Raw genomic sequence first — 25,715 nt, forward strand, 5'->3', positions numbered from 1 at the left:
CTTTACTGCAGTACGGGGTCGTAGGGTTTGTGTATTTTCATGTGTTCATTCTCGTGAACACTTTACTGCAGTACGGGGTCGTAGGGTTTGTGTATTTTCATGTGTTCATTCTCGTGAACACTTTACTGCAGTACGGGGTCGTAGGGTTTGTGTATTTTGGTGAAGTTGTGCTTCTCTACCTCTTCCTCTAAGGACTTAGCCATGAATATGAATTGTGTTAAATAATGCAATACCTACACTATTTTGAAAAATAGTATTTTTGTACAGTGAACCATTTGAAATGTTTTCATTTTATTATTATTCATATACATCTTTGACGCATTGAATTGAGCTATGCAAGAAACCAGGAAACAAACCAAATGTCCTTCTGAACCTTTAGTGAAAGTGTTTGTTTGTTTATAATGTCATTAATAGTAAAATGGAAAATATTGTTGTGTGGTAAAATGTATTCGTTCAACTTATTTATTTTAAACTGACTGCAAACCTTTATCGGCTTTATGACACTGAAAGAGTACTAACCAGGAAGAGACTCAGAATGACCACAAAGAGACATGAAACCACAAAGAGACACCACGTAGTGAAAAGAAGGGCAAAACAATAACTTTAGGTTCAGAGTGAACAGTATGAAAGTATTATTGGAGCAAAACACCTGTGACATTTATAGTTGTAGAAAATAGTCCCACATGTGTATCAGTAAATTTGAAATCACGGAGAAAAATGTTTTAGCAGTTTACTTTTACAGTTAACATCTGCTCGTATTCTTCCTATTCTGCAAATCCCAATTTAAGAAACTCAAATGCTCACTTTCTTTACTGCATTTCTTTTTAAATGTAAACCCATTTCAGTTTGGCTTCCTGCAGTACACCTCCACCGCCCGCAGAGGGAGCCAAAGCGCAGCCCGAACCAAGAGGTAAATAAACATAACCTGTAGGCCCCGGATGTACAGTACAGTGGCCCCTTCCTCCCTCCCCCGCCTGCTTGTCAAACCGAGCATCCTCTTCCTCCTCCTCCTCTTCCTCCTCCTCCTCTTCCTCCTCCCCCGCCCGGGTCTCCCTCCCTCCGCCACTGCAGAGAAAGAGAGCCTGACGCTGGGTATAAAGCCAGGACGAGCCCTCAGAGACAACCACCTTTATACATACATAGATATATATATAGATATATATATATATAAATATATATTTTGTTGTATTTCTCGCCACAGCCCCCTCCCCTCCTCCTCCTCCCCTCCTGTTGGACCTCTTTTCCGCTCACATCGCCTTCTGGATTTCGTCATCCGACCTGCAAGATGGTAAGCTGCTCTGTTATTGTTGCGCTTCCTCCCCGCTGAACGCAGCAGGGAGCCCGGCCCCGGTCCCCGGCCCGTGGCGGTCCCCGGCCCGTGGCGGTCCCCGGCCCGTGGCGGTCCCCTGTCCCCGGTCCGTGGCGGTCCCCGGCCCGTGGCGGTCCCCTGTCCCCGGTCCGTGGCGGTCCCCGGCCCGTGGCGGTCCCCGGCCCGTGGCGGTCCCCTGTCCCCGGTCCGTGGCGGTCCCCGGTCCCCGGCCCGTGGCGGTCCCCGGCCCGTGGCGGTCCCCGGACCGGTTCTTTTACCGCGTTTTGCGTTAAGTTCGACCAAAACAAAAGTGGCGCTCCCGCGAGGAGGAAACGCTACTCTCGCGCGCTTCTGGCTCGCGCGCTCTGCGGGCAGCACCTGAACGCCTCACCGCCTTCTCTTCACGTGCACGTTACTTTTCCTCTGAAATACGCTTTTATTAGTTTCCCTTTGTGGTCGGTTTGAAACACCAGGCAGGAACACTCGCTCTGCTCTATAGAGTAATATTTATACATATATTTGTGTGTTTTTAGAATCTCATTTGTTTCTTTGTAGCGTGACGCTTTGTTGACACTCGCAACATTGTTGCATTTGAGGTCTCGCGCTGTGATGAGGGCGCGAGGCGACATTGTATCTGTTCAGCAGCTCTTACTATGCTTGTTACCTAGTAACCAGCAGGTTATCACGACTGACCAATGAGAGGAGACCTGACCGGGCAGACCGAGGTGTGTGTGTGTGTGTGTGTGTGTGTGTGTGTGTGTGTGTGTGTGTGTGTGTGTGTGTGTGTGCGTGTGTGTGCGTGTGTGTGTGTGTGTGTGTGCGTGTGCGTGTGTGTGTGTGTGCTCTTGGTCTTATACCCACAATTCCAGTCCATCCCACAGATCAAACACACCGCCCACACATCCATTTCCGGATAAATTATTGACATAAGAATAATCTGTTTTATTATCACCTGGATTCAGAAACACAACAACAACAAAATACTCATTTTATTTCTTGCGCCACTTTGTTTGAGCTCGAGGAAGCTTCTTTTTTATTTTTTATTTGTTTTGTTATTTTCTGGCATTTCAAACGTCTGTAAATATAAAATAAGAGCCGTCGTTGAGTAGACAGAGTAGAGCTGGATAGTTAAATCATCCAGACTCATATAGCAGATATTGTGTTATTGTACGTTCTATAACAATGTGAGGCAACGTCTCTATAGTTACTCTACAGATTAGGAGAAGAGTTTATCAATGTTATTACTACTGCTGCTACGATCACTACTACGACTACCAACACTACTACTACTACTACTACTACAACTACTACTACTACAACTACTACTACTATTACTGCGTTCCTATAACCAGAAGCCACAGCGGGCGCTGAGGACCCAGCGCTCCATCAGTTCTCGCACCGCTCAGCGGTGCTGGGGCTCCAACGTTCGTCAGTAAATATGTGATTACAGTCGGCCGCTGTGAAGACGTTGAAAGTAGACGTTTAAAAAGAGGCAGATATGAGTGGAAGCGATGGAAGGAACAGTGTGGGGGTCGAGGTCCAGACCACCTACACCCAGACCGGACCAGCACCAGACCTCATGTTGTGTCCCTGTGACTGTCCTGGGGCCACGGGACGGGTTCCTGTGTCACCACGAGGTTAAAGCTCGAGAACATGGAGGAGCTGTTAGTTCACGGAGCGTCACGAGGCCAAGAAGTCAGGGACAGAAGAGGCTGAGAGGACCTCCTCCGTTGTCATGCAGCTCTGATTTCGATCATTATTTGTCGTATTTGCTCTTGTCTCCTAGATCTGACACGGATCTTTGACCCGTTTTCTTTTAGAACAGCAGGGGATGCTTTGAGGAGCAAAAGGAGAGCGACCGGACGAGCTGCAAAGAGACGGCGAGGGTGAACTCCCACATTTCCTCCCCGGCTTCTCCGCTGTGGAACAAAGTAGTTACGGCTCTGCGTCGGCTGCTGGTCGGCCGGTGGTTTTGCATGCTGCTCAAAGTCTGGCTGAGAAACGGAGAGCTCATGAACTCGTTTGTTTATCAGCGCGGTGGCGATAAAGCAGGGAGAGCAGACAGGAAAGGACTCAGCACTACTCTACCTGCGTCTGAGGTTTCCTGTATTCACAGCTTGATGAGATCTGATCACATTTTACTTTGGGCACCGTGTGAAAGGCTGAAGGAGGCCTTTCCGTCTGGAGAGGCCTGTCATGTGTTCATATGTGAAGTTATGAAGCGGTTTTGAGAGGCGCGGTCTCACGTATACCATCACACCCTCGGCCGTGTTTGTTCACGGCTCTGTATTCAGCTCCGGTGGAGTTTAAGGGTCGAGGAGGACAAACGCCACACCGGACTGGTCGGCGTCACAGAGACAAACAGAGCGTCGTACATGTGAAGGCACAAGATGTCTGAGGCCGATGCGGATGTTTGTCCACATGAAGGCACACGGATCCGGAGTCAGGGAACGACGCATTCCTCTGCTTTGTGCTTCCGTCTCCGCCACGTTTATTAATACACAATGTATGCAGGAGTCCTCGTGCCACATGTCAGGGAAGGTTTTTCCTGCCATTAAATGAGAAATATCTCTGGTTTTATGAACAGTTTCTAGTGTTTAAGGAGTTGTAGTCCATTTATGCCAGACAAGACATACAAAACAACAGAAACCTGTATTCCTGCAGTGCATTCTATGCAAACACCAGTGAATTCTCCGGGCAGGTAATATGGGCGGCATCCCAACATAAAAAAAACAAAAAGTGACACTGAGGAAACATCGTCCATCGTCCGCCTCCTCCGGCCGGGCGAGTTTATTTTATATCTGCGCAGATATTAAAAACAGTGTTTGATGAACAAGCGTTCGGCCTTTCACAAATAATACGAGAACTTTAATATGAACAGGAAATACATTGTGAATATTTCAACTTTTTACTCCAATATCGTGGCAGGTTATGATAAACTGCTACTGCTGCTACTGCTGCTGCTGCTGCTACTGCTGCTGCTGCTGCTACTGCTGCTGCTACTACTGCTGCTACTGCTGCTGCTACTGCTGCTGCTACTAGTGCTGCTACTGCTACTGCTGCTACTGCTGCTGCTGCTGCTGCTACTGCTACTGCTACTGCTGCTACTGCTGCTGCTGCTACTACTGCTGCTGCTGCTGCTACTGCTGCTACTGCTGCTGCTGCTACTACTGCTGCTGCTGCTGCTACTGCTGCTGCTACTGCTGCTGCTGCTACTACTGCTGCTGCTGCTGCTACTGCTGCTGCTACTGCTACTGCTGCTACTAGTGCTGCTATTGCTACTGCTGCTACTGCTGCTGCTGCTACTGCTACTGCTGCTACTGCTGCTGCTGCTACTGCTGCTGCTGCTGCTGCTGCTGCTACTGCTGCTGCTGCTGCTGCTGCTACTGCTGCTGCTGCTGCTGCCACGATGCCACACTCTTCATTATGCAAAGCATGTTTTGTGCACTGAGGCCTAATTGAATCTGAATGAAACATGAAACATGCATTATTGATGAGTCAGCATGGGTCTCTCTTGTTTCTGTGTTTTCTCTCTCACGTTGTTCACCTCCTCTTCTGTGTTTTCATAACCGAGCCCTCTGACGGTCTCCGGTGGTTTCCGTGTCAGAGGGCCATGACAGCTCTACTCCCGCCGGTGACCTGGAGCCTTAGTTAGTAAACCCTTAATCCTCAACACCCAATCTGCTTTGCTGTAAGTCTCTTCCCCTCCAGAGACACGTAAACCACACTGGGCCTCAGGGACGTCGCCTCAGTTACCCGCCATGTTGTTGAGGTGGCTGCTTTAAAAGCTATAATATATTTATCATAGGATTTCATTAATAAGGAGTCAATACTGAAAGCAAACATTTTGAAACTTCTACTTTCTCTTTTCCTCTCTTCAAAACTCTTTTTTTCACTCAGTTTGCTCTGTGGCCGTCGTAGTTGTTCAGTTTTGGTTTCTTTTAATCTTATTGGACTAAACGCATGATTAGTTTACGTTGCCAACAAATGACAAATGACTATTAAATCGCTCACCAAGCTTCAGGGACAACTTGGAAATAGAATGAGAGTAGAACGGACGTTGAACTGTTTTCTGTGAGCGGAGGTGGATGGCTAGTTAGCTCGGTAAGCTAGCGGCACCGTTAGACCCAGCACTGCTGCTGACCAGCAGCCTGCTGTCCGGCTCACTTTCTGTAAGCAGTGTAGCAGGAAAGCATGGTGAAATTAGCAGGCTAGCTAACTAGCCAGCTGTCTGTTGATTAGCTAGTTAGCTTGTCCCCAAAAGCTTTGTGAGTAACTGAAAGGTGAAATTAGCAGGTTAGCTAACTAGCCAGATGTTTGCTAGCTGGCTAGTTAGTGACAGCAATGATGTGACTCGAGTGTGTGGATGAAGACTTAAGTTACATTTTACTCTTTACACTCGTAAAAATCAGAAGTGAAATCAACTAGATCTTCAGCCAAAGTTGAGGTGCATAATGAAGTGTGCAGCGCTGATAATTAATGTGTTTTTAATTATTAGAACTCTTTGTTCGTCACTCAAGACCCTTAATGGCCACACACTTAAAGGCAACAATGAGTCTTTGTGTGTTATTGGTTCTGACCCGAGGACCAGAATAAAAGTGTCTCATGCAGCGTTGGTCCTTGAACAAGAGGACACCGTTAGCTAGTGACTGTGTTGCAGCGAGCAAGCTAAAGGACTTTTCCCTTCAGGGAATAAAGTGTGTCTATGACTCTTTGAGCCACACAGGCAGCGGGACACCCAACCCCAGTACAGCACACTGGAGCTACACTGGAATTCAATCCCTTGTGAACTGGGGAGCGCCCAGTCAACGTGTTGTTCCACCAAGCGGCACCACGTATATGTCAACGCTCTCCTGACGGGGTGTCAAATGCTAAGTCGCTCTCCCGGCTAATCCCGTGTCACCTCTTTCTCCTCGTCGCTCTTTAAATACCTCGACCTCTCCGGGGTGAGTCTGCTGCGTACGGCAGCCAGCGGTAAGCCGGGAGATGACATAACCGCTTCTTTTATAAACCGGTTTGTAGTAGAGTATCACCAAGAGCAAAACACGCATAACCTGTCAATCACCGTGTAGCCCCGCCCCTAAAGCGTCCCCTGCTTTATGGTCTGTTTGACTCTAAATGACCATAATGTACTAAATGAACATCATGCTGTATTGAAGAAGACTTGAAACTAGAGATTGAGACATAAACTCATGTTTACAATGTTTACTGAGGTGTGAGCCACACACACACACACACACACACACACACACACACACACACACACACACACATGTTTGCATGAACTTGTTCAGACACACACACACACCGCCATGCAGTGTGTCAGGATAGCATGGTTCATTTAAAGAGCCTTTGTATAATGCTGGATGTGAAGGTGCATGTTGCAGGAAAGAGGCTCCACATGCAGAGGGGAAACTGCCTCAGGGGGTTGAGTGAAACATTGCTCAGAAAACGTTCAGAATCAGTTTCAAGTGGCTCCTTTGAAATGTGCAGTACATTTGAAGCATGCATGTGGACCCAAAAGCAGACGACAGGAACTGAAGAATTATCTATTTATCTGCACAATAAGAGTAGAAAGTAGATGCAGGGGAAGGGTGGGTCTTGATGCAAAACATCAATATGCAAAGTTAAAATCCCAAAATTGGTTCTGCAAACAGAAACAGTTGTGAGCGCAAACACAGTATCATCTGTCATGAATGGACTGTTGTCTGCTTTGAGGTGTTGCGTTACTTTAACGACACGTTTGCTCACAGAGTATCTGAGGAATTCACATCCACAGTTTCTAGACAATGAAGCTTCTTTTTGAAAAGGAGTTCAGATTTCAGTTTTTGATTGTGAAGGCTGTGAAAGCTCTCAAACCACACTGATAACATCCTTCAACGTTCCAGCTGCACCAGAGAAGATAACCAGATGACAGGAATGCACAGTATCACACAGTAGTACACAGAGTACTACTCAATACACAGAGTACTACTCAATACACATAGTACTACTAAACTCTACTGGCTGAAGTTACAGTCCATCACTTTTATTGACCTTTTATTTAGCGACTCGAGGGATCAGAGTCCGAGTCATTCAATTTGTAGTCCTTCCTGTTTCTTCCTCCGGTTCTGAAGAGTGACATCTCTGGTTAATGTGTTAAAGCTGCATTCTCTCTCCTGACCACCAGGGGTTGACTCCTCTGGTTGTATAGAAGTATATAGTTCATATGTTAAAGCTGCATTCTCTCTCCTGACCACCAGGGGGTGACTCCTCTGGTTGTATAGAAGTATATGCTTCATGTGTTAAAGCTTCATTCTCTCTCCTGGCCACCAGGGGGCGAGTCCTCTGGTTGTATAGAAGTATATGCTTCATGTGTTAAAGCTGCATTCTCTCTCCTGACCACCAGGGGGCGACTCCTCTGGTTGTATAGAAGTATATGCTTCATGTGTTAAAGCTGCATTCTCTCTCCTGACCACCAGGGGGCTACTCCTCTGGTTGTATAGAAGTCTATGCTTTATGTGTTAAAGCTGCATTCTCTCTCCTGACCACCAGGGGGCGACTCCTCTGGTTGTATAGAAGTCTATGCTTCATGTGTTAAAGCTGCATTCTCTCTCCTGACCACCAGGGGGCGACTCCTCTGGTTGTATAGAAGTATATGCTTCATGTGTTAAAGCTGCATTCTCTCTCCTGACCACCAGGGGGCGACTCCTCTGGTTGTATAGAAGTATATGCTTCATGTGTTAAAGCTGCATTCTCTCTCCTGACCACCAGGGGGCGACTCCTCTGGTTGTATAGAAGTCTATGCTTCATGTGTTAAAGCTGCATTCTCTCTCCTGACCACCAGGGGGCGACTCCTCTGGTTGTATAGAAGTCTATGCTTCATGTGTTAAAGCTGCATTCTCTCTCCTGACCACCAGGGGGCGACTCCTCTGGTTGTATAGAAGTCTATGCTTCATGTGTTAAAGCTGCATTCTCTCTCCTGACCACCAGGGGGCGACTCCTCTGGTTGTATAGAAGTATATGCTTCATGTGTTAAAGCTGCATTCTCTCTCCTGACCACCAGGGGGCGACTCCTCTGGTTGTATAGAAGTATATGCTTCATGTGTTAAAGCTGCATTCTCTCTCCTGACCACCAGGGGGCGACTCCTCTGGTTGTATAGAAGTATATGCTTCATGTGTTAAAGCTGCATTCTCTCTCCTGACCACCAGGGGGCGACTCCTCTGGTTGTACAGAAGTATATAGAAAATTACTCTCTTGATTCATTCCCTCAGGATTATGGAAAAATCCCTGAACCTGATTTGCATGAATCGTGGTGTCAGATTGCAGGATGGGCTGAGGAGGAACATGTGGCATTGTGTAAAAAAAAAAAAAAAGAAGACACCAAATGAAAATGACACCTGTGTTTGTCTGCCTCTCTCTTTAGGGAAATGAAGCCAGTTTCCCCCTGGAGATGTGCTCACACTGTAAGTATTCTGTAGGGAGTGTTTGTTGAATGTCCTTTTGGAATCAAAGGCTCGTCGGCCATGTTTTGAGATCTTTGACGTGCATTACAATATATAAACGAGAAGGATGATTATGAGCTTTAAGTCTCAATAAAATGAGACATCTTCTTCCAGGCAGGAGACAGTTGATGAATTGCATTTTGTTTCCCTCTTTGTCGCTCAGAGGAACTCGTTATGATCTGCTTCCTGTCCGATAGGAACACAACATGCTAAAGAGGTCACTTCCTGTTGGAGGAGCACAGAGTGGCCTTTCTATACTTAGCATGTCCTCCTGTGACATCATGGGGATCTGAACCCAACACTGTCGTGTCTCTCCGTATTCACCACATGCTGTGGAGACATGACGGCAGAAATAACCACAAAAAAACTTATTTAGACTAATAACAGACTTTAAAATGTATATGTATATATATATATATATTTATATATTTGCAGAACAAAAGTCGGTTGAAATAACTGAGAAACAAAGCAAAACAAAAACAGTAAAACATTCCTGGAGCTTTTTTTTAACGAGCATCCCAAAAACAATTGGGGGCAGAAAACATCTTGTGCGACAGACATCCAGATGCATGCTGGGTAGTGGTGTTAGCTGGGTTAGCTTAGCTTCCATCTCTCCTCCCTGGTTGGTCCGCTGCTCTTTTCAGATGCCGATGAACGTGTTCAGTCACGTGAGATAAACTAAAAGTAGAGCGAGCAGCAGGAGCATGACATCACACCAATCACTCAATAAATCAAAGCTTACCAAGGTGCAACGTATCGAATGAATTTATTTTAGCGTTTAGATTCTTTACGAGGATTTATCCCCTCCACAATTACACAGGATTTAAAAAATATTTGTAACTGTCCTTATATCAGCCTCTCGTTTTGCACTCCTCCGTGAGGGAACCGGCTGCGGCCTGCATGTGGGACGCATTAAGCCGGCTGCGACCTCAAAGGGACGCGAACCAACAACAGTCTTAACACTCGACCTGCTCGGCCATCGTTCTGAACTCTTTATGGATATAATATGATATAAAAAGATATAATGTAATATAACATGATATAAAAAGAGCATGAACCCGACACGATTAGTCTCCTCAGAACCGCCTCCGTTACATGAAAGTGAGGCTGTGCCTTCAGTGTGTCACGGCTGCTTAGCCGAGCTTAGGTCGGGTGAAAGGTAGTGGCCTACTTGTGGGAACGTGCACGCACAAACCACACACACACACACACACACACACACACCAGCATGCACTACACACTGCCTCCCTCGTCGCCTCGTGAAGCGCAGCAGCGAGGACCTGAAACCACAGCAGGTCTGTCTGCAGCCGCCCAAAAATAAACGGAGGGCGGCTCCGTGGAGTTCCTTGTTGCCAGGGGTTTCCCAGAGGGTGTGTGTGTGTGTGCGTGTGTGTGTGTGTGTGTGTGTAACTCACTCTGTTACAATATATGTATATATATAAACATCGTCTGCGTTTCCTAGACGACGCTGCCCCCTCAACCCCGTTGCTCTGATCTCACATGTCGCTCTGCTGTCGTCACCAGCAACACTTTGTGTGTCTGTTAATGTGTTATATTCATGTGTTCATGTTAATGTGTTATATTCATGTGTTCATGTTAATGTGTTATATTCATGTGTTCATGTTAATGTGTTATATTCATGTGTTCATGTCGTTCATTTACGCTGAGTTTGAAATAATGAATATGCTTTTAAAAGAAAGACTCAAAATATAAGCAGGCATACATACAGGCATCTATATAAATGTTTATTCTTTTAATCAAACTATTGTCTCATTCATTTGAGTCATTTAAGGTTTACTGTATGCTTTGTGTTCTCATTGTTAGTTTAAATACTACATTTACTCACTTTTTACTGTTTACACCCAGACTTCACTAAATGTTTGTCATGGACATTTGATTTAAAGTCATGGATCCATTGGTCAGACACACACACACACACACACACACACACACACACACACACACACTGGACTATAAAGACCCAGGTGGACACACTGCACAATGTATTTATGTTAATTGCGTGACAGACGTAGTTTGAGCCTCCTGACATACATATGCATGTGATCTCATGTGTACACCTTCTTCTGTGTGTGTGTGTGTGTGTGTGTGTGTGTGTGTGTGTGTGTGTGTGTGTGTGTGTGTGTGGGCTACTTTAGGGGGCTAACGGGTTCCAGTTGCTTAGTAACACAGTTGAGGGTGCATCCAGCGCTTATGAAAGAGTGTGTGTGTGTGTGTGTGTGTGTGTGTGTGTGTGTGTGTGTGTGTATGTGTGTGTGTATGTGTGTGTGTGTGTATGTGTGTGTCATAATCATCTCACAGTTACAGTGGGTCTTCCTCTCAGCTGCTCATTAGCATAAAGCGGTGTTTTGGAGCCTGATGGTTCTTTATGAGTGCTGTCCTGAAAACTGTGATAGTGGAGGATGACATCATCTGAATGTCTCCCTCTCTCTCCCCCCCCTTCTCTCCCCCCCTCCCCCCCCTCCCCCCAGTCGACCCCGATGAGATAAAGCGCCTGGGGAAGCGCTTCAAGAAGCTGGACCTGGATAACTCCGGCTCCCTCAGCGTGGAGGAGTTCATGTCGCTGCCGGAGCTGCAGCAGAACCCGCTGGTGCAGAGAGTCATCGACATCTTCGACACGGACGGGAACGGAGAGGTGGACTTCAAAGGTGAGCGGCGACCCCATGACCCGCTGGTCTGTCTTCATACATATATATATATAATATATATGTATACACACAAGAGTCTGACCGGTCCTCTCCTCTCAGAGTTCATCGAGGGAGTCTCTCAGTTCAGCGTGAAAGGAGACAAAGAGCAGAAGCTGCGCTGTAAGTAACCACACACACACACACACACACACACACACACACACACACACACACACACACACACACACACCTGTTCCTTTGGGACGAGAACAAGCGGCTCTACGTTCCGTTAACGATGAGCTGCGACCTCTGAGTCTCACGCTGAGAAGTCAAAGATCAATAACATGAGAACAATCGTGTCGTTGTTTTTTAAAAAGTTCAAAGCTGCTTTCTTAAAGTTTAACAATCAAACGTCTTGAATCATTAAACGTATTGAAGACGTCTGGGATTTCATCTCTCTACCTCTTCTTCCACCTCTCTCTCCACCTCCACCTTTCCCTCCACCTCTCTCTCTCTCTCCCTCCACCTCTTCCTCTCTCTCTCCCTCCACCTCTTCCTCTCTCTCTCCCTCCACCTCTCCCTCTTCCTCTCCCTCTTCCTCTCTCTCCCTCCACCTCTTCCTCTCCCTCTTCCTCTCTCTCCCTCTCCCTCTTCCTCTCCCTCTTCCTCTCCCTCTTCCTCTCTCTCCCTCCACCTCTTCCTCTCCCTCTTCCTCTCCCTCTCCCTCCACCTCCCTCCACCTCTCTCTCCCTCCACCTCCCTCCACCTCTCCCTCTTCCTCCACCTCTCCCTCTCTCTCTCCCTCCACCTCTCTCTCCCTCCACCTCCCTCCACCTCTTCCTCTAACTCCACCTCTCTCTCCATCTCTCACCTCTTCCTCCACCTCTCCCTCTTTCTCTCTCTCCTCCTCTCCCTCCACCTCTCCCTCTTTCTCTCTCTCCTCCTCTCCCTCCACCTCCCTCTTCTTCCACCTCTCTTCCTCCACCTCTTCCTCTCCTCCACCTCTCTCACCTCTTCCTCCACCTCTCCCTCTTTCTCTCTCCTCCTCTTCCTCCACCTCTTCCTCTCCCTCCACCTCTCTCTCCATCTCTCTCACGTCTTCCTCCACCTCCCCCTCTTTCTCTCTCTCCTCCTCTCCCTCCACCTCTTCCTCTCCTTCCACCTCCCTCTTCCTCTCCTCCACCTCCCCCCCTCCCTCTCAGTCGCCTTCCGTATCTACGACATGGACAAGGACGGCTTCATCTCTAACGGCGAGCTGTTCCAGGTGCTGAAGATGATGGTGGGCAACAACCTGAAGGACACGCAGCTGCAGCAGATCGTGGACAAGACCGTCATCAACGCGGACCGGGACGGAGACGGGAGGATCTCCTTCCCCGAGTTCTGCTTAGTGAGTGGTTCTGTGTTGTTAATGCAGCAGGACCGGCTGCAACCTCCTGCTGAGTTGCATGATGGGAAATGTAGGATCCAGGTTGTTTAATAACGTCTCTGCGAGTGGTGATTTTACAATAGTTAACTAAAATAATATTCTGATGCCCTTTAAATAGTGGAATAAACACTTTTATTTTTCATGTAAATTTTTTTGTAATTTGATTTAAATACAAAAATAAGTGTTTTTCATAACGTGTCTCCTTTAAATTGTGGAAGAAAAAACACTATTTTATGTGTTTTTCCTTTTATAAATAAAACATTATTAAAAAAAAGACAAAAATAATGAAGGAAATAGTTTTTCGTCGTGTCCTCTTTAAGGTTCGATAACGTTCATTTCTTCATTTGTCTTTCTCCTTCCAGGTGGTCGGGGGTCTCGACATACACAAAAAGATGGTGGTGGACGTGTGAGCGCTGCTTCTTTCCTCGCCTCCTCTCCTCCATCCTCCTTTCCTCACCTCCTCTGAAGATCGACATCCAGCAAAGCGTCCCCTGTGCTCCTGAAGTATTCTCTCTTTCTGGAGGAGGAGCAGCTGATCGAGGAGGATTCATATTTCATCTCTTCTTCTTTTTGTTATTGTTGATATTATTTTTTGTCTTTTATAAAGAATCAAAAACACAAGCATACGTATGGTTTGTCTGGTGAGGGGAGACATTGAGACTTAACTGAAGGAGGCTACGCATGTCCAGACCCAGTCCAGGTTATTACCCATAATGCACCTGCCTCCAGCCGTACCCGCCGCTAGAGCAGTCAAGCTTCCAGACGCTTCGAGCAAAGCGCTCCGTCTGCAGCGACAACGCGGTCGTTTCCTCGTCATGAAACCGTTAGCTAGATAGAAATTAATGCCAAGAAAATGTCTTTAAAACTAAACGATGTATTTGCGGCTGCAAAGCGACACTCTGGGTTTCCTTCTGAAAGCGTGAGACGACCTGAGACGACCTCCAGGTGAACAGACGTGTTTATTTGTGTTGTGATCAACGTGTTTATGAGGTCATCAATGTCAGCTTTAAACAGCACCGGATGGAAGACAATTAAAGCTTAGTGTGAAAACGCATAGAAATAGGATCTACTTTTTTTTAAATTTAGTTTATACATTTTAACAATAAATGTGGCGTTCGGTCTTAAACAGGGAGAAAAAAATAAAATCAACCAAATGTTAATTTTCTGTGAGCGGCTTTTATATGAACAAATATATATTCAAGTTCGGCATGTAGATCTTTTTCCTTCTTATTTTTAAAAGATAGATAGATAAATATACTTTATTCATCCCCAAGGGGACATTTAATTGTCACAGCTGTTTACAGACACAATAAAAACAAGGATGAAAGATATACAGCGAAACACATGGATGGTGATGTTAATATATTTAAAGAATTTAAACGGTACACAAGATGGACGTTGCCAAACTGGTAAATGGACAAATTATGAGGGGAAATCAAAAATGTAACTTTTGTATTTTTAGATGAACTCGGGTCACGCTGCACTCGGCTTAAAGGGTTTATTTCTTCTTTTTGTATACAAGTATTTGTTAAATGCAGTTCTGTCTCTGTAGTTCAGATCCAGTAATATTTTACTTTACATCTTAGTGTCAGAGGGATCTTTTTCAGTTTTGTGGGGAAATCTAAAGTTTTAAGTTAAAGTTGTTTTTCTGCATGCCGCCATCTTGAAAACGTGATACTGTATGAAAAATGAAAAACACAATTTAAATAAACTTTGAAACGTTGAGAGCATTCAGGATCTTATTTCGTCACTTCAGTGACAGAATGAAATGATTTATTTACACAAACACGAGTCAGCTGATCACATAGCAGAGAGACCGGAGGCAGCAGCCAATGGGAAGGGGAGGGGGCGGGATCAATGCAGTCAGCGGCCAATCAGAACCTCTCGGCCGACCGGCTGGCCACCACCCTGATGTTGCCGTACACCTTTGAAGGTGGACTTCCTGTCGGGGCAGAAGGGTTTCAAAGGTCAGGTGGATTCTCACGTGAAGAGCGATCATCACAACATGGAACCCAACGACTCGCTCACCTAAGATCAGGTTGCAGATCGCCGTCCGGGCCATCTTGATGTTCTGGAAAGAACCCAAGATGTGAACTTTTCTGTGGAGACGGAGAGAGAAAGTTAAAATGTTTCTGTCAAGATAAAAATAATAATAAAAAAGACATTTCTCTTTGGTTCGTACATCAAATCACAACATTCCAGATTTTATGTTTACATTTCAGAATGTAACTTCTTTTACTTTAAAACTGACATAAAGAGTTAACCTGCAAAAGAGCGATGAAACAACATCAGTGATTAATAACCAGGACATGAACTCACGTCTCTGCGAGCACGATACGAGTCTTTGTGACGTTTTCAATGGTGAACTTGGTTTTTCCTCCTTTTCCGGCTATTCTGCCGATGGCTCTGGATAAATGGTCTCCCTTCAGAGGCTTCACTGAGGGACACAGGGGAGCGTTAAACTACCAGTTAAAGCTATTAATTTAAAATAAACACCCAAACCATCAATTCATTCAAACAAATATTTAAAACAAATTATTATAACAAAAAAATACTATAAAATTCTAATAAAAAAAGAACACAATATAATATTAATTAAAAAAAAAAAACACAAACAATAAATTAAAACAAAGCAAAAACACACAATAAAATACAAAACAATTCAAATAAAACAAGAACACAAGAAAAACACAAGAAAATCATAATAAAAAATAAAAAAGTAAAACACCATTTTAAACAAAAATACAACCAACGAATCAGAGCAGACGGCTCACCGTCTGTCACGTCGAAGCTTTCTAGGAACAGCTCGTCTAGCCGGATGAGAGCGAGCGCGTCCTGAGGAGAGAACCAGTGATGTCACCAACCAGAACCACAACCAGTGATGTCACCAACCAGATCAAAACGAGGTCAAAGGTCGTTCAGCAAAACATCACAACAGCTTTTATCTAAAGATTTGCGTCCAACGCAAACACAACGACTGATGCAACACTTTGACCGCCTGACCTCTGATGGAGAGCCGTGTGTAAATAATAACATCTATCTATATATCTATATATATATCTATATATATATATATATATATATATATATATATATATATATATATATATATATATATATATATATATATATATATATATATATATATATATATATATCTTAAATAACCTTCCAGAGTTCACGTACCTCCACCTGGAATCCCAAAACAAACGCTTTGACGAAGTCCGACGCCCTCGTGAGCGAACTGATGTCCTGCGTGTCTTTGCAGGTCTGAAGGAAGAGGAGATAATTATGATTTAAACAATAATATGAACTAAACATTAATGTTAATTCAGTGGACGAGACTCACCTTGATTTCCACGTGCCGCGTCTTGAGGTTGAATCTAACTTGCAGCTGCAGGTTTTCCACGATGGGCGTGAAGATCTTCAGCCAGTTCTCCTTCAGCGGCGTGTAGCGGTGAGCGGGGACGGCCACCTTACGCATCTCGTCTGGCCCCTGGAGCAACAACAACAACAACGGTCACCGTTAGTGAAACAACAACAACAGTCACCGTTAGTGAAACAACAACAACAGTCACCGTTAGTGAAACAACAACAACAGTCACCGTTAGTGAAACAACAACAACAACGGTCACCGTTAGTGAAACAACAACAGTCACCGTTAGTGAAACAACAACAGTCACCGTTAGTGAAACAACAACAGTCACCGTTAGTGAAACAACAACAACAACAGTCACCGTTAGTGAAACAACAACAACAGTCACCGTTAGTGAAACAACAACAACAACAGTCACCGTTAGTGAAACAACAACAACAACAGTCACCGTTAGTGAAACAACAACAACAGTCACCGTTAGTGAAACAACAACAACAGTCACCGTTAGTGAAACAACAACAACAACGGTCACCGTTAGTGAAACAACAACAACAACGGTCACCGTTAGTGAAACAACAACAACAGTCACCGTTAGTGAAACAACAACAACAACGGTCACCGTTAGTGAAACAACAACAACAACAGTCACCGTTAGTGAAACAACAACAACAACAGTCACCGTTAGTGAAACAACAACAACAGTCACCGTTAGTGAAACAACAACAACAACAGTCACCGTTAGTGAAACAACAACAACAACAGTCACCGTTAGTGAAACAACAACAACAGTCACCGTTAGTGAAACAACAACAACAGTCACCGTTAGTGAAACAACAACAACAACGGTCACCGTTAGTGAAACAACAACAACAACGGTCACCGTTAGTGAAACAACAACAACAGTCACCGTTAGTGAAACAACAACAACAACGGTCACCGTTAGTGAAACAACAACAACAACAGTCACCGTTAGTGAAACAACAACAACAACGGTCACCGTTAGTGAAACAACAACAACGGTCACCGTCATCGTTTGTGAAACAACAACAACAACGGTCACCGTTAGTGAAACAACAACGGTCACCGTTAGTGAAACAACAACGGTCACCGTTAGTGAAACAACAACGGTCACCGTTAGTGAAACAACAACAACAACCACCGTCATCGTTTGTGAAACAACAACAACACACCATTAAAGTGAAAGTCGTCCCCTAAAGTACGTGCAGAAGTATTAGCGGCTCAGAGTACTATGGGATTAAAACATGACTTCTTGTCCTCATCAGCGTTAGAATTACCGACATTTACATTTTAAATGTTAATAATAAAGCGGCCTCACTAATCCAGACACGGCTGGAGAGATACTAGTTATGAAACACATTCTGCAGACGTTACAAAAAAGGGTTATTGAGTATTTAGTGATGTACAAAGAAAGTCTCATGAATTAAAACACACACGCACATATATATATATATATATATATATATATATATATATATATATATATATATATATATATATATACACACACACATACATACATACACACATACATACATATATATATATATATTCAGTAAAGTGTCAGAAATACCACAATAGTGTTGGTTCCCAGTGGTAGAATCTTTACTTGTGTACTTTAAATTAGTATTTCCATTTCATGCAACTTTATAACTGTACTACATCTCAGAGGTAATATTGTACTTCTACTTTACTACATGTGCACACATAGTACTTTCACAATAAATACTTACAGTATTGTGTTGAATACTTAAGATACTTTGAATTAAGTAAACATTTTATTTTTCACATTATGGTATAATGTACTTTTACTCAAGTAAAGCCTGTGAATACTTTAACTACTGTTAGTACTTGTACAACATGCAGCAGCTGTAGTCACAGCAGTCACGTGACGACAGCAACCATTTAAACGAGCTATAAATAGTTGCCTCTTCGTGACGTAGCCGAATGGCGTTAAATACACACGTAGTGGTGTTTATATCAAGACAACACACAGAGTACATGTACACACAGAGTACTCGCCTTTAACTTGTCGCTGGATATCGGTGGAAACTGCGGCCGCTTGCAGGCCACGTGGCCCTCCGTGTCCATGTCCACTCCATCTTTCTCACGCTTCCGCTTGTGAGCCTTCTTGGACTTGACGGTGGTGAAGGACCCCGAGTCCTCCGGGGTCTCCGGGGCGGCGCCGGCGGCCGGAGCGGTGTTTGTATCCGCGTCCATCGCTGAAACTAGTTTAAATGTTCAGATTAAACAGTCCAACGTGAGGCGGACCGGCGGAGACGAGGCGTGATGGTGTCCACGTGCGACGGAAAGGACCCAAACTGCGACGTTGCAGACGCCTGTGGAGAAGAAATAATTATTAGTCGTGTTGTAAATTATAAAATGTGTCTCATTCTGTTATGACAATTGAGTTTGGTGTAATACAATATCATTTTTTTTTTATTGTGTCTAAAAGTGTGAGAATGTAACTTAAACGGTATACATTTCGTCAGGCATCTCTTCGGGCAGCCTCGCCTTCAGCTCAGCTGGAGGAAGGCCGGAAGGCCCCCATTTGTTTTGAACGGCGAGCTGAAGTGGACGTTTTCTCGAAAACTTTTTACCAGAACCCTTTTTTTGACACATTATTATTCCAATTATCATCATTATTATCGAGATGTCGTCGCCTCTCGCGAAGCCGCAGATCATCGCGCACATCCAGAAGAGCCTGAACTACACGGTGTTCGACAGCAAGTGGATCCCGAGCAGCGCGCGCTTCGTGTGCCTGGGGAACTTCCCCCGGGGAACCGGGGTGATGCAGATCTACGAGGTGCAGCACGGAGAGGCGGTGCTGGTGAAGGAGGTGAGCCCCAACTCACTCTTTTATCACTCTTTTTGTTCATCACAGTCACGTGCTGCAAACGGCTCGTGTTTGGCTTGGTGTCTCCATAGCAACACGAAACAGACGCGCCAGTGAGCGTTACTGCTCTATTGTACTTCTGGTCACGTGACATGTATTGTACTTCTGGTCACATGAAATCTGTTGTCCTTCTGGTCACATGACATCTATTGGCCTTCTGGTCACATGACATCTATTGTACTTCTGGTCACATGACATCTAAAAAACAGTTACAAATGTGTTTAAATGCATTAAAACAGTCAAGAGTCTATTTATATATATATATATATATATATATTTTTTTTTTTTTTTATACAGCCTTAATTAGATAGACAGTCGCTCTCCCCTGACTGCATGACCCCAGTGCATGATGGGAAATGCCACATCAGATAGCTGATAGAGGCTCTTAGATTGACAACAAACATCACGTTTGTGTAGTTGTAATATTTAATTTATTTATTAATTTATTGAATTGACTTTAATTGATTAATTAGTCTCATGTTTTAATCTAAAGACACATCTTGTGTGATTAATAACGTTTATTTATACAACACATATAACGTGTTTTACATTGTTGCTACACGCACATTTCTACATAAATATATATTTACAAACACATGAACAAATCCAAATGATGTCTGTAAACTACAAGTAGCCTACAGATCGGATCTAACGGGAAGTAACGGTTTCTGTGACTTCCTGTGTATTCTTTAAAAGCAGCTGAAAACGGTCAGAGCTTTTATTAGATTAGAATAGATCATTAGCAGCTCTACATGGATGTAAGAGGTTGACAACAAGTAACAGGCTCTTGTGTGGTCTGTGCACACAAGAGCCATTACTTAATTAACTCATTTAATCAATGAAGTCGTAATGATCACCATGATAGAGACGTCATGGACTATAATAAGAAGACGGCACATTTTCGTCATGCATCATGATTCCTTCCTCTCAGCTTGTTGCATCGTTCTCGGAGCTGAACTGAACTTTTCCTCTCGCTTGTTTCAGGTCGAGAAACCCAAACCCATAAAGTGTGGGACGTTCGGGGCCGCCTCCCTGCAACAGAGACACATAGCCACTGGGGATTTTGACGGAAATCTCAACATATGGTATTTAATTCACGTCCACTCATGTCGTCGCACCGCCGGTGCGTTGTTGCCAGTAAGGGAATGAAATAAAGAAGAGCAGACACTTCTTCAGGGTTCATACGGTCATGGAAAAATAATACTTTTTAAAATGGTTATTTCCAGGCCTGGAAAAGTCCTTGAAAAAAATAAAATCCCCAAAGTTTAGTAAAAGTCATGTAAATGTGTTATATTCATGTGTTCATGTTGTTCATTTACGCTGAGTTTGAAATAATGAATATGCTTTTAAGAGAAAGACTCAAAATATAAGCAGGCATACATACAGGCATCTATATAAATGTTTATTCTTTTAATCAAACTATTGTCTCATTCATTTGAGTCATTTAAGGTTTACTGTATGCTTTGTGTTCTCATTGTTAGTTTAAATACTACATTTACTCACTTTTTACTGTTTACACCCAGATTTCACTAAATGTTTGTCATGACATTTGGTTTAAAGTCATGAAACCCATTGGTCAGGATGCGTATGAACCCTGCTCCTCCGTCCACAGGAACCTGGAGATGCCCGACGTGTCGGTGTACGCGGTGAAAGCCCACAAAGAGATCGTGAACAGCGTCGACGGCGTCGGCGGCCTGGGGATCGGCGACGGCGCCCCCGAGATCGTCACCGGGAGCAGAGACGGTGAGAGCTGAACGGAGTCTACGATGAAAGAAAAACACGTGTCGGCGGCTGTCGACACTCTGACTGTCCCCTGTCCTCGCGATGCGTTTCAGGGACGGTCAAAGTGTGGGATTCCAGACAGAAGGATTCGCCGGTCGCCACCATGGAGCCGGGGGAGGGAGAGACCAAGAGGGACTGCTGGACCGTTGCCTTCGGTGAGAGAAAGGTTTCAGCTTTTTGACCTTTAGATAACCACGGCAGGTTTAAAAATAAAAACTCTCGTCAACAGGCCACGCCTACAACGACCAGGACCGCTGTGTGTGCGCCGGCTACGACAACGGGGACATCAAACTGTTCGACCTGCGGAACATGGCCCTCCGGTGGGAGACCAACATTAAAAACGGGGTGAGATTAAAGTTATAACAGTGAGAGCTCCTGGATGGAGGGTCGTCGTTCCACTTCATCCCGTTCTGTTAGGATAGTTTACCCGAGTGGTTTCCTCCTCCTCCTCCTCTTCCTCAGGTCTGCTGCGTGGAGTTCGACAGGAGAGACATCAACATGAACAAGCTGGTCGCCACCTCGCTGGAGGGGAAGTTCCACGTCTTCGACATGCGGACCCAGCACCCCACCAAGGGGTTCGCCTCCGTGTCCGAGAAGGTAAACGTCCCGAGTGGAGACGGCCAGACGGGGGCACGTGTCCAAAGGGTTATTATAGCTTTTATTATTATTATTACATCTGTGTGCGTTTGCACAGCTGCTTGTGTTTTTCTAGCGTTAGCTACAGAGGACATTAGATGTTCTCTGTAGCTAACGCTAGAAAAACACACTTAAAGCAGCGTGAGAGCCAATCAGAGGCCTCCGCTTCCTCAACATTTGTCCAGTTCTTTTGAGCGACCAACAGTCAGCGTCTGCAGCTGTGAATCCTGAGGGTCCACGAGGTAGTTTGGTCTAAAACAAGATACCAAGCTTTGTGTCACGGGATACACAGATGCGTGGTGCAAAAAAGGACATTTATTCACAAAAAAGGCAGGATTCTTAAAAACACAAAGCAGGATTCTTAAAAACACAAAGCAGGATTCAGGCGGATCGGAAACAAGAGCAGAGACACGAACAGGAACACACAGTTCTGCACAGTACAACCCGACAAGGGAACGGGAGACACACAGGGTTTACGGTGTGGGTAGTTTGACACAGCAGGAAACAATCAGGGACAAGGCAGACAATCACAGGGGCAGGAAGTGCAGGGGAACACACGAGACAGGACTTGTGTGTTTATTTTATTTGCTTACAAAAATGTAAGCAAATAATGAAATTAAAAGGAAATAAATGAATGTATTTGTATTTAAATATGTGGGTTTTTTTATGCTTAAAAACACAGTAATTATTACGGTCATTATTAGAAAACAATTAAAGTTTTAACAGATTTTATGAGTACAAGCAACAAAAGCAATGAAAAAATAAAATAAATTTCCTGACACTAATATGTTTTTGGTTCTTCTTCTTCTTCGTCATCTTCCTCCTCCTCCTCCTCCTCCTCCTCCTCATCATCTTCCTCCTCCTCCTCTTCGTCTTCTTCTCCTCCTCCTCCTCCTCCTCCTCCTCCTCCTCATCATCTTCCTCCTCCTCCTCTTCGTCTTCTTCTCCTCCTCCTCCTCTTCCTCCTCCTCCTCAGGCTCACAAGTCCACCATCTGGCAGGTGAAGCATCTTCCCCAAAACAGAGACATCTTCATGACGGCAGGCGGAGCCGGAAACCTTCACCTGTGGAAATAGTGAGCGCTTCACCTCCGACCTCGACGATTACACCAACGTCACCAGAATCGAGTTTCCTGCTCTTCACTATGAACCTCTTTTCTTCTCCAGCGAGTACCCGGCTCAGAGACGCATGGCGGACTCGGACTCGGTGGAGGAGGGCGTCGCCGGCGCCGTCAGCCTGCTGCAGAACGCCACGCTGTCCACGCAGCCCATCGCCAGCCTGGACTGGAGCCCCGACAAGCAGGGCCTGTGCGTGTGCTCGGGCTTCGACCAGACGGTGCGCGTGCTCATCGTCACCAAGCTCAACGTCGTGTGACGCCGCGGGCCGCCACCAGGGGGCACCAGCAGGGGGCGCCACCAGGGGCCGCCACCAGGAGGCACCACCAGGGGCCGCCACCAGGGGCCGCTACCAGGGGGCCGCTACCAGGGGGCCGCCACCAGGGGGCGCCACCAGGAGGCGCGCTGATCACGTTTGAGACGCCGAGGAGTCTAGATTCATGTACACTTCTCGCCAGAAAAGCATTTTACAACCAACAAAAGTGGAACAACACCAACAAAAGGATCCACAAGTCCAGAATGTGGTGTTGTTCCACTTTTGTTTGTTCCTGAAAAATGTGCAGTGCTTGGCTGAGTTATGATTTACATTATTGAGTCTTATAGCCTCTGGCTTGAAATAAGACTTTGAAGATAACGTTTCTTTATCTGTTTCCATTGTTTGTCTTTTGTTGCACTATTGTCTGATGTCGTTTTTATTGAGAGATTAAATGTGCCTTTTGGAGAAAACATGTTCCTTATCGTCCTCTTGTCTAATATGAACGGCTTATTTACACACATGATTTTTGATATATACGGTGATGCATATCTCATGTCTCTTCTGTTGGACCTAAATCACAAAAAAACTGAAAGTCTTTGGGAAAGAAAAGTGTCTTTTGTCTCAACCGGATCGGGACCACCGTCCCCTTTCGACCGTCCCGTTTCGGCCCGCTGGAGGCCGAGCTGCTGCTCCAGCTCGCCCCCTACAGGAGACAACAGGCAAGACATGAACCTAGAAATGCAGAATTAAATCTACCTTCTGACACGCAGCACGGCGACTTCTTTTTTGACATATTTTGAGCGAAGCCAAACTAAATTTTTCCGAGAGCTTTTAAACGTTTCCTTCAGTCAAATAATTCACTGCAGCTGCTTCAAGGAAACAAACGTGAGCTTGTTTGAAGCTGCGCAGGCGAAACAGAAAGAGATTGTACCCGACAGGAAATATACAGCCGGAGAGAACGGAGAAAAGTGAGCAGGAAATCATCCGGTGCGGACAAACCACCACATCACACGTCGGCCCAAACGGTGACTCACCGGCTCCGGGGGCTTTGTCTGGCCTGGAGGCTGAGGCGGGACCCGGGGAGGGCTTTGGGTTGAATTTAGGTTGTTGTCATGTTGTTGTTCTGAGTTTGTACTCATGGTTGAATGAACTTATTGTAAGTCGCTTTGGATGAAAGTGTCAGCTAAATGAAATGTAATGTAATATTGAGCCAGACCCAGGAGACACAGACAGGGTTCACACATTCTGACCAATGGTTTCATGACTTTTCCATGACTTTAAACCAAATGTCCATTACAAACATTTAGTGAAGTCTGGGTGTAAACAGTAAAAAGTGAGTAAATGTAGTATTTAAACTAACAATGAGAATACAAAGCATACAGTAAACCTTAAATGACTCAAATGAATGAGACAATAGTTTGATTAAAAGAATAAACATTTATATAGATGCCTGTATGTATGCCTGCTTATATTCGGAGTCTTTCTTTTAAAAGCATATTCATTATTTCAAACAGTAAATGAACATCATGAACACATGAATATAACACATTTACATGACTTTTACTAAACTTTTTGAGGATTTTATTTTTTTCAAGGAGTTTTCCAAGCCTGGAAATAACCATTTTAAAATTCCATGACTTTTCCATGTTTTCCATGACCGGAAGAACCCTGCACAAGGCGTGGCTGTCCCGTGGGGTCACCACTATCTAGCATGCCTATAAAAGAGAGAGAGACACACACACACACACACACACACACACACACACTACTTTCACTGGAAGTTAAAGCAGCACTGTAGTCCGCGTGAAGGCCGAGCCCCGACGTGTAAATAAAGGATGAGCGAGTCGAGGTGGGGATTCTTTGATCCTTCACGCTGACCTTTGCATCCAGGGCCCTGTGGGCTTGTGACCCAGCTCCGACAGCTCCATCACACCGGCAACAAACAAACAAACAACAACAAACACACATCAAAGACACAATGCATCACACACTAGAAGTGGATAGAAGTGTCGTCCTCCACGTTTAATCTAGTTATTGTGTCTTTTTCAGGTTAACTCAAATTAAACCAAACCACAGTTTTATCTGTCAAATTCAAGATTAAGATCACAAAATATGCTGAATCAGCGTTCATGATTTGGGGATATAAATGTGCTGTGTGACGAATGAAGAAGCATGACGTTTTTTAAACGTTTTACTTGTTTAGCGGCTGGCTAGCTAGCAAGCTAGCTCGCTAATTCTAGCATATATCAAGATCTGAAGGAGATAAAATGCAGCTCGATCCACAAGGTCTTAGTTAAGCAGTAACATGATAGTTGTCCACCGTCATGTGACCTGATAGGACACAGAGTGTAATCAGGACTGTTGGCAGGTAAGACAAGAGCTGTGCACCTGTAGCGCATTAAAGATGCAGTTATACGAGCGTCTCCTGAAAGAAGAGCTGCTCCAGAGGCAGAAGTGATTCAACTGACATCTGAACAGTGGAGTCAATGAATGAGACAATAGTTTGACTTAAAAGAATACACATTTATATAGATGCCTGTATGTATGCCTGCTTATATTTTGAGTCTTTCTTTAAAAAGCATATTAATTATTTCAAACTCAGCGTAAATGAACGACATGAACACATGAATATAACACATTTACATGACTTTTACAAAACTTGGGGGATTTTATTTTTTTCAAGGACTTTTCCAGGCCTGGAAATAACCATTTTAAAATTCCAAGACAATATGGAAAAAACATTGAAAAATAGCTAGGCAATCCTAGCTGATA

General features: G+C 44.7%; 3 protein-coding genes across 4 annotated transcripts; 2 read left to right on the forward strand and 1 right to left on the reverse strand.

Moving 5' to 3' along the window:
- The first annotated feature begins 1,192 nt into the window (after positions 1–1,192).
- Positions 1,193–14,588, forward strand: LOC306746789 (calcineurin subunit B type 1). Its single transcript, XM_079229769.1, has 6 exons — positions 1,193–1,288; positions 8,716–8,755; positions 11,284–11,460; positions 11,560–11,619; positions 12,642–12,826; positions 13,228–14,588. Exons 1-6 carry the CDS (start codon positions 1,286–1,288, stop codon positions 13,273–13,275), a joined length of 513 nt encoding a protein of 170 aa, XP_079085895.1. The 5' UTR covers positions 1,193–1,285; the 3' UTR covers positions 13,276–14,588.
- On the reverse strand, positions 13,538–18,556 carry pno1 (partner of NOB1 homolog). 2 transcript variants are annotated; one of them, XR_013771132.1, is made up of 8 exons: positions 18,282–18,556; positions 16,215–16,361; positions 16,052–16,135; positions 15,640–15,700; positions 15,185–15,302; positions 14,894–14,964; positions 14,647–14,807; positions 13,538–14,542 (listed from the first exon to the last, which is right to left on the reverse strand). XR_013771132.1 is itself a non-coding variant. In XM_079229768.1 (7 exons), the coding sequence occupies exons 1-7, from the start codon at positions 18,477–18,479 to the stop codon at positions 14,740–14,742; spliced, it is 747 nt and encodes a 248-aa protein (XP_079085894.1). In that variant the 5' UTR covers positions 18,480–18,556; the 3' UTR covers positions 13,538–14,739. The 2 variants fall into 2 exon arrangements, 1 of the variants encoding a protein (XP_079085894.1); XM_079229768.1 differs by having other exon boundaries at positions 13,538–14,807.
- A 288-nt stretch (positions 18,557–18,844) lies between these two features.
- On the forward strand, positions 18,845–23,147 carry dnaaf10 (dynein axonemal assembly factor 10). Its single transcript, XM_079230305.1, has 8 exons — positions 18,845–19,098; positions 20,140–20,240; positions 20,768–20,898; positions 20,991–21,092; positions 21,167–21,282; positions 21,400–21,534; positions 22,550–22,647; positions 22,739–23,147. Exons 1-8 carry the CDS (start codon positions 18,913–18,915, stop codon positions 22,944–22,946), a joined length of 1,077 nt encoding a protein of 358 aa, XP_079086431.1. The 5' UTR covers positions 18,845–18,912; the 3' UTR covers positions 22,947–23,147.
- Positions 23,148–25,715: the final 2,568 nt, after the last annotated feature.

This window comes from Taurulus bubalis, assembly GCF_910589615.1.
Source record: "Taurulus bubalis genome assembly, chromosome: 14".
Lineage (NCBI taxonomy): Eukaryota > Metazoa > Chordata > Actinopteri > Perciformes > Cottidae > Taurulus > Taurulus bubalis.

What these genes read in the sequence shown, in the direction of transcription:
- LOC306746789 (XM_079229769.1), top strand. An exon ending in CCTGGAGATGTGCTCACACT is followed by an intron (nt 8,756 to 11,283) that starts GTAAGTATTCTG and finishes CCCTCCCCCCAG; the next exon opens with TCGACCCCGATGAGATAAAG. An exon ending in CCTTCCCCGAGTTCTGCTTA is followed by an intron (nt 12,827 to 13,227) that starts GTGAGTGGTTCT and finishes TTCTCCTTCCAG; the next exon opens with GTGGTCGGGGGTCTCGACAT.
- pno1 (XM_079229768.1), bottom strand. Translation starts at nt 18,479, where the DNA reads ATGGACGCGGATACAAACACCGCTCCGGCCGCCGGCGCCGCCCCGGAG. An exon ending in TATCCAGCGACAAGTTAAAG is followed by an intron (nt 16,362 to 18,281) that starts GCGAGTACTCTG and finishes TTGTTGCTCCAG; the next exon opens with GGGCCAGACGAGATGCGTAA. An exon ending in CGTATCGTGCTCGCAGAGAC is followed by an intron (nt 14,965 to 15,184) that starts GTGAGTTCATGT and finishes CCGTCTCCACAG; the next exon opens with AAAAGTTCACATCTTGGGTT.
- dnaaf10 (XM_079230305.1), top strand. Translation starts at nt 18,913, where the DNA reads ATGTCGTCGCCTCTCGCGAAGCCGCAGATCATCGCGCACATCCAGAAG. An exon ending in CGTCACCGGGAGCAGAGACG is followed by an intron (nt 20,899 to 20,990) that starts GTGAGAGCTGAA and finishes GATGCGTTTCAG; the next exon opens with GGACGGTCAAAGTGTGGGAT. An exon ending in AGACCAACATTAAAAACGGG is followed by an intron (nt 21,283 to 21,399) that starts GTGAGATTAAAG and finishes CCTCTTCCTCAG; the next exon opens with GTCTGCTGCGTGGAGTTCGA.